We start from the raw sequence: 9835 nt of genomic DNA, 5'->3' as shown, positions 1-9835 counted from the left end.
GGAGGAGGAGGAGGAGGGGAGCAGCAGCGAAGGATCGGAGGAGGAGGAGGAGGAGGACGAGGAGACGGGGAGCAACTCCGAGGACGCGTCTGGACAGTCAGCTGGTGAGGAGGGCACGGGGTTCCAGTGGTTTTGTTTGGTGTTTAGAAACTGCACAGAAATCACTTGAACTCTGAATTTAAAAATATTTCCAAATGGAAAATGCCTCGGTATCTGGAACTCACACGAGACCCCAAAATTGACGACTTATAGTGGTTCCTGCTTTCCGTCCGCTTAAGCAGACCCTTGTTTGTGCTCGCGGAGAGTCTGACGAGCCCCAGAAAGAACCAGAGCCCAGCCCCGCGCGGGGCCGTAGCCTTGCAGGTCTGAGCAAACGCCCGCTCTGTCTTGCAGAGGAAGTGAGCGAGGACGAGATGAGTGAGGACGGGGAGCGGGAGAGCGAGAACCACGTCCTGGTCGGTGAGCGGCACCCCCGCTGGGCGGTCCTTCCCTCGGCTGCCCCTCAGCACATGACCCTTGCTAAGCCCGCAGATCACCATCCTGTGTGCGCAGCCGGCTCCCTGAGAGACCCAGTTGTGACCGTGGAGGGCCAGCACCCCTGACGGGGGCAGCGCTAACTGAATGTCGTCCTGAACATCCCCATGGTTTAGACACGGCAGGGGGAGCCCCCTGCCCCGACCTCTTAGCTCCGTTCCAGCCGCAGGGCCAGCACTTTCCCGTAGCCAGCAGCCGGGCCGTGCCCTCAGGGCCTGACAGGCGTTCCAGGTGTGCTGCCTTTGAGGCCCGGCTCCAGTCAGCACCTCACAGTGCTCCCGGCTGAGCTGGCGAACCCCAAGACCCCAGTGCCCTCTGTCCGGGGTGGTGGGATGCGCAGCTGTGTGCAGCACCTGGGGGTCGCTCCTGTGCGGCTCTGACGTGCACTCGGTGTCCCCCTGCCTCAGAGGACGCGAGGGGTGATGACATAGCTTATTCCTGGTTCCACAGTTGGGTTTAATGTTTGAAGTTCCAGAGTCCCGATTTGACCGAGACTCCGGAGACAGTGAGGAAGGGGAGGAAGAAGCTGGCGAGGGCACTCCGCAGAGCAGCGCCCTGACCGAAGGCGACTTTGTGCCCGACTCTCCCGCCTTGTCACCCATTGAACTCAAACAGGAGCTGCCCAAGTACCTCCCTGCCCTGCAGGTCAGGCGTCCCCCCACCGCAGGACTGGCTCGGCCTTGCTGACAGTGGACAAGGCTCGGGGTGGAGAGCTCCCGCGGGGCCCCTGGTGTGGGCGTCTGCTGCCAGGGACACCCATGCCGTGAGGGAAGGTGCTGGGGCTTTGGTGGTGTGGTGCCGCGGGCGCTGCTGTCCTTGGTGTTACCTTAGTGCAGGGCAGGCAGGCCAGGCCTGGCTCAAGGCCGTGCCTGGGACCAGGTTTTGTCCACATCGGTTTTATTTCTTAACCCAGGAGCACATGCTCGCTGAAGAAGTGGGGGGGAGGGCTGCCGCCAGCAGACACAGTCTGGGCAGGGACTGGAGCCCCGGCTCCAGGCAGGCGTGAGCGCGGCCACGGCTGCTGCGTCCTCACAGCATGCTTCCTTCCAGGGTTGTCGGAGCGTGGAGGAGTTCCAGTGCCTGAACAGGATCGAAGAAGGCACTTACGGGGTGGTGTACAGAGCAAAAGACAAGAAAACAGGTGGGTGCAGTATCGAGTGGTCCCCCAAGGGCGGGGAGGGCAGATGTGGGGCAGGAACTAGGTGGCGCGGAGAACCTGTCCTCGGGCGGAAAGGAATTTCTCCTGAGAAGCATTGTCCTCCGGTGCACCCACCGCACTTTCTTGGGCCTGGCTGGTGTGTTTGCCGTGCTCGGCCTTGCTGGGTCCGCGTGCGGGCTTGGGGAGGGAGGGAGGCCGGGCATCCTGCTCTAGCCACAGCCAGCTTGCAGGGACTGAGGTCCAAGCCTGGGCCATCCTGGCCCTTGGCTCCGTCAGTGTCAAGGTCATTGAACACAGTTTCTGCTCTCCTGGCAGTCTTCCCTCCCCAGATGCCCGGTCATGGCCTCGCCTTACCTGGCAAACACCAGCTAATGACTCAAGGGCCCCTGAGCAGTTGACTCCTTGGCGTCTGTGGAGTCCAGAGGTCAGCCTGACGGTGAGGCTCTTGCTTGCTGTGACAGCAGGTGCCTCGGCTCCAGAGGGCAGTGCTTTGAGTGCTAACACCTGAGCAGGTGTGGCAGCCGTGGACCGGAAGCTTCCCCAGCACCCACATCTGGGTCTTGGAAACTCAGGGAGGCCACCTGAAATCCCGAGACCTTGGTGAATGTTTCTGTGTTGGCGTGGTGACGTTTGCCGTGTCTCCTGGCACATCACAGTCGGGATAGGGAGAGGGATGGGAGAAATCCTCCTTAGCTGTTTTGGACAAAAGCTGGTCTGGAAATAGGCCTCATGTTTCTGTCAGGCAACAGGTCTAGGCTTTTTTTCTTGGTGCTGCCGTGATGCGGGACTTCCCAGTGAAAACGAGACTTCTCTGCGCAACAGGAAGCGCTCCCCAAGTCCCAGCCAATTGTGTGTTTGTGGAATGAAGATGGTTTTCTCAGCTGGTCTTTGAATTGTTTTCAGATGAAATTGTGGCCTTGAAGCGGCTGAAGATGGAGAAGGAGAAAGAGGGCTTTCCGATCACATCCCTAAGGGAGATCAACACCATCCTGAAGGCGCAGCACCCCAACATTGTCACGGTCAGGGTAGGCGGCCCTGGCCCGTGCCCCAAGGGCAGCCTGATTCACACTCACCTGTGTTGTGGAGAAATGGGGGGCTAGTGCCCCCGCCGGTGTCAGCCCCCTGTTGGTCATCACAGCTAGTAGGTCCCTGCTGTCCCTGCGGGTCTCTGCCCGGGGTCAGCGGTTGCAGAGGTGGGGCCTCCTGCTCTTGTCGTCCAGGAAATAGTCGTGGGCAGCAACATGGACAAGATCTACATCGTGATGAACTACGTGGAGCACGACCTCAAGAGCCTGATGGAGACCATGAAGCAGCCCTTCTTGCCAGGTGGGGCCCGCGGGCACGGGGCCTCCTGCAGCCCCGAGTTACTCCTGCGGGTGTGGCCCTCTGACTAGTGTGCCCCACGAGGAACAGCCCACCCTTGGGCTGCCCAGGCTGCGGGCAGCGTCCCTGACCTCGTGGCTCTGACCCCGTCCCGCCGCGTGCGTGAGCGCGCGCGCGCCCGAGGGCTTGTGTGCTGCGTGGGGGCGGGGTGTGCTGAGCCGGGAGCGTCCCCGGGCCGGACGCGCCCCACGAGGCACGGTCGCTGCCGAGGCGGCGCGTGACCTGGCACGGTGGCCCGCTGCCCCTGTAGGGGAGGTGAAGACGCTGATGATCCAGCTACTCCGTGGCGTGAAGCACCTGCACGACAACTGGATCCTGCACCGGGACCTCAAGACGTCCAACCTGCTGCTCAGCCACGCGGGCATCCTCAAGGTGAGCCCCCGGGCCTCAGCCCACGGGGCGCCCAACCCCCGTGCCGCGGGGGCCTGCCCACAGCCCGCCCGCCGTCCTTGCAGGTCGGGGACTTCGGGCTGGCGAGGGAATACGGGTCCCCTCTGAAGGCCTACACCCCAGTCGTGGTGACCCTGTGGTACCGTGCCCCCGAGCTGCTGCTTGGCGCCAAGGTGAGTGCTGGGGGCCGGGGGGCCCACCCGTGCTCGCTGCCCCACCAACGCCCTGAGCGTGCTCCTGGCCTCCCAGGAGTACTCCACGGCTGTGGACATGTGGTCGGTGGGCTGCATCTTTGGGGAGCTGCTGACCCAGAAGCCGCTGTTCCCTGGGAAGTCGGAAATCGATCAGATCAACAAAGTGTTTAAGGTGCGTCTGTGGTTCCCGCCTGGAGGGCACCCTGCCAGTCGTGCAGGCACCCCAGCCCAGCCCCCGCCTGCCTGCTGTGGCCGTTCTGAGACCTGTCTCTCTCTCTCTCAGGACCTGGGGACCCCCAGTGAGAAAATCTGGCCCGGCTACAACGACCTCCCCGCAGTCAAGAAGATGACCTTCACCGAATATCCCTATAACAATCTCCGCAAACGCTTTGGGGCCCTGCTCTCAGACCAGGGCTTCGACCTCATGAACAAGTGTGTGAACCTGCGGGGCGCCCCCCCCCATGCCCCCTCCCGCCCCCGTGCTGGGTGCCAAGTGCTCTTGTTCCCCCAGGTTCCTGACCTACTTCCCTGGGCGGAGAGTCAGTGCAGAGGACGGCCTCAAGCATGAGTATTTCCGAGAGACCCCCCTCCCCATCGACCCCTCGATGTTCCCCACGTGGCCCGCCAAGAGTGAGCAGCAAAGGGTGAAGCGTGGCACGAGCCCACGACCCCCAGAGGGAGGCCTGGGCTACAGCCAGCTGGTGAGGGGCAGGGCTGGCAGAGGAGGGAAGGTGTTGTGGGGGCTCCCCGAGGCGGGGCTGGCCCGACCAGGGCCCCACAGTGCCGCTTGCTCCCCAGGGCGATGACGATCTGAAGGAGACGGGTTTCCACCTCACGACCACAAACCAGGGGGCCTCGGCTGCGGGCCCTGGCTTCAGCCTCAAGTTCTGAGGTTCAGCACGGAGCCCACAGCAGCCCCGCGGGGTCCGCCCAGCAAGGCTCAGCCGGGACCACGGCCGGTGCCGGAGGCAGCGTGGGGGTCCAGACCCGGGCCCTGCTCTGAGCGGACGCAGCAGCTGCAGGCCGGCGCGGCCACGGATCTCCACCTCCAGTCTCAGACTGCCCGTCTTGTTTGCTTTTCCACATTTTATTTTTATTTTATCTTGGCTTGTAAATTTGTAGAATTAAATCACATTTTCCTTGTTGTGGAAGGAAAGGCTGTATTTTTTCAGATGTGTCAGACTTGCCCTGCAAGGAGTAGGCGGGCGTCCCTGGATGGCCGGTGCGGACAGCATGCCCGCAGCACACGGACCCGCGTGGTCCCCGCTGGCGGCTGCGCCACTAGGGTACTGGCCTTGACGTGGAATGGAGGGGGGCGGAGGGCAGGGATTTTTCTACTTTCAATCTTCAGGCTCCTGCGTCCCACCTTCCTGCCCCTCAGGGCACCCGTGGCCCCAGGCCCCCCAGAGCTCTTGGCTACAGTGGATTTTGTACCAGGTTGTTAACACGTTTTAAGACGCAGTAAAATATTCTTGGAGGAAAGCTCTGGTATGTCCTTTCCACAGCTGGCCCCTAGCGGACTAGTCCTGCCCTCGTGCTGCCCGGAGGGGCCTCAGGCCCATGTTCCCTGGGAGGAGGATGGGGGGAGAAGGGTGGCTTCTGACCCCACGTTGGCTGGCTTCTTCCTGGCCTGCCAGGTCTCCAGCTCCCTGTCTCGCTGGACAGGGCGTCACTCTGGCGGGGGGTGGGGGTGCTTGCCACCGCCTGGGGCACCACCTGCCCCAGGCTGTCCCTTCTGCTGGCACCACCAGCCTCCTCCCCCGACTCCTGTCTAGGCGCTCGCTCGCTCCTGGGCCTCCCTTGCCCCAACCCCCATCCCAGTCCCTTCGGAGGCCTTGCAGGCACAGCGGCCTGCCCTTCTCAGCCTTCCCGCCTCAGCCATCCCCGAGCAAACCCGAGACGCACCCACGGCCCCGGGCTCCTCAGGCTCAGCCTGCTCTCGGGGGTCCTCTTTACATTCAGGCCGTAGTTCACCCCATTTCTCCAGGACCAGCCAGGAAAAACCCTCCTTGGTCTTGGCCTCTGAGGACTGCATCCTCAGCGCAAGGAACTGTGGGGAAATTGGGGTGTCCTGGCCCCGGACTCCCCATATCAAGCTGAGCACAGGCTGAGCGTCCCCCCGCCCCCCCCCCCCCCCCNGAGAAAGTGCTTTATCAGCGGCCTCAGCCCGCACGGCCTCAGCCCCGCACTCGGACTCGCCAGGAGTAGGTGCTGAGCACGCGCTGCCGCCGGCGCACCACGCACGTGTACGTGCCCTCGTTGATGGCGTTGGCAATGATGCTCAGGTGCGCCTCGCCCAGCGCCAGGTAGCCAGGGTAGGAGAACTCCAGGGGCTCCTGGTCCTTGTACCAGCTGCGGGGAGGGTGGGAGGGCTGGGCAGGGTCCCGGGACCCCGCTGCCCCCCCCAGGGGCTCATGGGACAGGGCCACTCACTACACTTTGCCTTTCTTGTGGAGGATCTTCCGGCCACAGCGGAAGGTCACGTTCCGGCCCTCAGGCACCAGCCTGGTCTTGGTCCTGGGTGGTGGTGCGGTGGCGGCCACCGTGGGGAAGGGAAACTCTGCTCGGCCGTGGGAGAGGCCGGGGTCAGAGAGGGCCACGTCAGCGTCCCCGTCTCCCACCGGAGCCACGCCCGGAGTGGGGACCCGGCCTCACCGTAGCAGAAGTCACAGCTGCTGGGGCACAGCCTCTTCATAAGCCTCCGGCGGGTGTCACAGAATCCCCTCCGAGCCCACGACGTGCACACGAACAGCCGGTCCAGACAGCCTGCGGCAGGGCGACCCGGCCTTAGGGCTGGCCCAGCAGCCGCGCCAGCCCGCCCAGCGCACAGCACTCACCGTAGAGTCGGTGCAGCCCCCAGAGCTCGTCCTGCGACAGCGTCTTCCAGCCACGCAGAGTGGCGTTGAGGTGCATGAGCGCCCGGCCGTGCTGCGAGTGCATCAGGCCCAGCGCGTGGCCAATCTCGTGGGCCGCCACGTGCACCAGGTCGGTGAGCCAAACGCCTGCGGGTCCCGCGGGTCAGCCCCTCAAACCCTGGCCCAGCCCTCCCTCTGCCCGCCAGCCTTGCTTGCCGTGGCCACATCTGCTGCAGTGCGGCCACGGAGCCTCCCTCGGCACAGCCGCGGGAAGATAAGAATGTTCCAGGCCAGCAGAGGCAGTGAGCTCGGTCCCCAGGAATGTAGCTCCAGCTCCGGCTCCAGCAGCAGGGGTGGGGGCGGGGGGGGGTGCTCAGGGCTCCTGAACCCAGGCCTATGGCCTCCTCCCAGCCTCCCCCTTCCTGCCTACTTGACCCCGAATCACAGCCACCATCCCCAGAGCCCTCCCGCTGTGGCCATCACAGGGCAGAGGGCCCCGCGGGAGGCCAGGCCATCACCTTTCTTCCAGCTGTAGCGCGTGGGGCCCAGGATCCAGTATTCGCTGTCATCAAAGTGGATGCCGCCGTGCGGGGGGAAGAAGGCATGAGCCAGCTCGCCTGTGGGGCCATCGAAGCAGTGGTGCAGTGCGGAGACCAGGCAATCCGTGTGGTTGACCGGGTAGAAGCCTGGGGGAGCACAGGGCTGAGAGGGGGCCGCGGGGCCAGGCAGGGGCGGGGGCACGGCGCCCACCTATGCGGAGGTCGCTGGGCTGCTCAGGGGCCACCTCTCGGAAGCTGAAGGGGGACACGTCACTCCACATGCGGAAGGCGGTGGCCAGGCCCCGCCGGGTCTCACTGGGGCTCAGCAGGTTCCGTGGGAAAGAGAGGATCCTGGGATGGGGCTTAAAGTCAAGGGTGGCCGCCAGGCCGGTCACGCTCCCCTGCCGCCGCCACCCTGGGCCGCCGTCACACCTGTAGGTGAGGTTGAAGTGATCCCAGCGCAGCCTGGCCGGGGTCAGCGTGTAGCGGCGTCTGCGGGGCGCCTGGAGGGGCAGAGGACCGGGTCCTGCAGTGGCGAAGACACCCGCGGGGTAGGGTGCGGCGATGTCTCCCTTCAACGAAAGCGAGTACTCGTGGGGGTCATCCCCACGTCTGAAAACACTCGGAAAAAGAACTAAAGAAACCGGGGCGGGTGCATGGTTCAGGGAGCGTTGAAATTCCCTCCTTTGGTCTTTCTGCGTTTTCAGGTTTTCTATCCCAGCCAGTGGGCTACTTTCACGGCCAAGAAAAAAAAAAGGGTTACTGACCACAGGCCAGGTCGGAGTGGGCGGAGCTGGAGGCCTGATGCGGGCTTCCCCCTCCCCCTTCCCCCACCCCCACTGGTGACACGCAGGCTCTTGGACCCCCGACCGCCCACCCCTCTGCCCGTCCCCACCCGCTCTCACCTGCGCTGCACTGGCCCCCAGCCGGGCCGCAGGGGCCCCGAGCCGGGCCAGCAGCAGGAGCACTGGCAGCAGGCACACGGCGCCCAGCACAGCTTCCAGCCGGCGAGCCTGGGCTCGGGCCCCCGACGCCGCCGAGGACATGCAGGCCCCGAGGCCCATGGCGCCTGCGGACTCGCTGTCGGGGCCTAGGGCCCAGTGGGGCTGCGCGGGGAGGCGCTGTGAGCGGCTCGGGTTACAGGGGTGGGTGCAGGGGGAGGCGCGTGCCCCTGAAGGGAACCAGCTGGCCGGCCGTCCCTGCTGTCAGGACAGCCCTGCCGCCAGCCTGGGGTGCGGACCCGGGGCCTGTGGGTCGGTGGCAGCAGCCTGGGCAGGGCCTGCTGGGCGGGGTCACTTGGGGAGGGGGGGCGAGGAGGGCCCGGCAGCGAGGGAAGGGAGAGATGCCAAAGGCTCAAGCTAAGAGAAGGGTAGTCGGTTGGGGTCCTGAGACCAGCTTTTTTCCTGGAAGGAATTCCTCCAGCCCCCTTACCACTGAATGAGCTCTGGGAGCGGAGCCTCCGTGCTGGCCAACTCGGGACCTGTCCCCTGCCCGCGCGGCTGCCTGACCCGTCCCCGAGAGAGAGGGGTGGGGATGAGGAGAGTGAGTACTGGGTGCTGGGGTGGGGGCGGGACGAGAGACAGGGGGACAGCGCCACAGAGAACGAGGCTCAGAGACCCCGCGGGGGCTAAGACGGGAAGCGAATGAGGTGTGGGGGTTGTGGGAGCCAGGAACCCCTGGCTGGGGCCAAGGTCTGGAATGGGCCTGTGTGGGGGAGGCAGGGGAGCAGTGTCCTGAGGCCGGAAGCCTCGACGGGAGGGCCTGCAGGCTGGAGGAGCTGAGCCAGGCCGGAGGTTGGCAAGGGCTCCCCGGGGCTGGAGGAACTGGGTTCCCGGACGCCTGAGGGGACTAGAGCGCACGGGGACTAGTAGGGGGAGGGAGCAGAGAAAGAGGCAGACGGCCAGACCAGGCCGGGGGGCTTGGCGCTCCGCGGTCTCCATCCAGGCCTTGCACCGAGTGACAGCAGGACACCAGGCCAGCGGGGTCAGTGCCAAGTGGCTGGCCGACAGCCGGGAGGCTCCGCGGGAGCATTTCGGGTGGTTCTTGGAAAGCACCCTGCCCGCCGCCGAGACCAGCTGAGAGCTGTGCCCCGCTCTGCATGGCTGAATGTTTGCCCCAACGAACTGCTGCTCCCTTCCGCCTGTTCCCGCCTACCGCGCTCAACGGGCCTAAGACCCTACGGGGCCCCTGGCCCGAAAGAAACACCTCCCCCAACCCCTTGCTTAGCAGGGACCCCACGGGCCACCGCGAGAACGGGGCCAGAGCCGACTACAATGCCCGCCCGGGAGAAAGAGAAGGGGGCAGTGGGGGCGACGCAGCAGGGCGTCGGAGGAAAACCACCAGCTGGGCAGACACCGGGATTCTGGCGACCCGGCGCTTCTGGAGGACCCCACGCTCCCAGGCCCATCCTTCCACGGACCCAGGCCAGGACCGTGGGAGGCGGCCTGCGCCTCCGCCGGGAAGAGGACTCTGGCTCAGGAGATGGGGTCTGGAAGCGTCAGCGCTAGAAACAGCAAGACGCGCGCGGGGCACTGGCCAAAGCGCAGATTCTGGAGCCGGGGCAGCGGCGGAAAAGGGGCGGGTCAGGACAGCCCGGGTAGGGGGCAACGGCGCGGCGGGCCGGGAGGCGGACCCGCCCGGCCCCCGTCCCAGGCAGGCACCAGGCGGAAAAGTCCGAGAATCTTTTTATAAAACACGGGGTGGGGGCTTGCGAAGGCGACGGCGGGACGTGGCTCCCGAACGTGGCGGGGCGCGGCCGGGACGCGGGGCGGGCGGGGCGGG

General features: G+C 65.4%; 2 protein-coding genes across 4 annotated transcripts in view; one reads left to right on the top strand and one right to left on the bottom strand.

The window, feature by feature from the left end:
• Positions 1–4811, top strand: part of LOC100475338 (cyclin-dependent kinase 11B) — a 16121-nt gene extending 11310 nt beyond the window's left edge. The window contains exons 10-21 of the mRNA XM_034671044.1: positions 1–104; positions 394–459; positions 1004–1179; positions 1585–1675; positions 2597–2718; positions 2914–3019; positions 3327–3448; positions 3532–3639; positions 3716–3832; positions 3944–4092; positions 4172–4361; positions 4459–4811. The exon at positions 1–104 is cut by the window's left edge and continues 8 nt beyond it. Of these exons, the coding sequence (XP_034526935.1) occupies positions 1–104; positions 394–459; positions 1004–1179; positions 1585–1675; positions 2597–2718; positions 2914–3019; positions 3327–3448; positions 3532–3639; positions 3716–3832; positions 3944–4092; positions 4172–4361; positions 4459–4551 (1444 nt within the window). The 3' untranslated portion in view covers positions 4552–4811. The remainder of the gene's footprint in view (positions 105–393; positions 460–1003; positions 1180–1584; positions 1676–2596; positions 2719–2913; positions 3020–3326; positions 3449–3531; positions 3640–3715; positions 3833–3943; positions 4093–4171; positions 4362–4458) is intronic.
• Positions 4812–5805: 994 nt separating this feature from the next.
• MMP23B (matrix metallopeptidase 23B) lies at positions 5806–8755 on the bottom strand. Of its 3 annotated transcripts, none has more exons than XM_034672182.1 (8): positions 7960–8755; positions 7487–7557; positions 7266–7405; positions 7034–7201; positions 6498–6662; positions 6316–6426; positions 6094–6220; positions 5806–6012 (listed from the first exon to the last, which is right to left on the bottom strand). In XM_034672182.1, exons 1-8 carry the CDS (start codon positions 8116–8118, stop codon positions 5838–5840), a joined length of 1116 nt encoding a protein of 371 aa, XP_034528073.1. In that variant the 5' UTR covers positions 8119–8755; the 3' UTR covers positions 5806–5837. The 3 variants fall into 3 exon arrangements, with proteins under 3 accessions (XP_034528073.1, XP_034528072.1, XP_034528071.1); XM_034672181.1 differs by having other exon boundaries at positions 7034–7132; positions 7487–7626; positions 7960–8754; XM_034672180.1 differs by having other exon boundaries at positions 7487–7626; positions 7960–8752.
• Positions 8756–9835: the final 1080 nt, after the last annotated feature.

Source organism: Ailuropoda melanoleuca, chromosome 11 (assembly GCF_002007445.2).
Source record: "Ailuropoda melanoleuca isolate Jingjing chromosome 11, ASM200744v2, whole genome shotgun sequence".
NCBI lineage: Eukaryota > Metazoa > Chordata > Mammalia > Carnivora > Ursidae > Ailuropoda > Ailuropoda melanoleuca.
The sequence above is the reverse complement of the archived record's forward strand: the minus strand, read 5'-3'. Positions and strand labels throughout refer to the sequence as shown.

Bases quoted from the DNA above. Each gene is read 5' to 3' on its own strand.
- MMP23B (XM_034672180.1), bottom strand. From the start codon at position 8,118: ATGGGCCTCGGGGCCTGCATGTCCTCGGCGGCGTCGGGGGCCCGAGCC. The intron at 7,627-7,959 runs GTGAGAGCGGGT...CTTTCGTTGAAG, and splicing joins TGGGGGCCAGTGCAGCGCAG to GGAGACATCGCCGCACCCTA. The intron at 6,221-6,315 runs GTGAGGCCGGGT...ACGGCCGAGCAG, and splicing joins CAGCTGTGACTTCTGCTACG to AGTTTCCCTTCCCCACGGTG.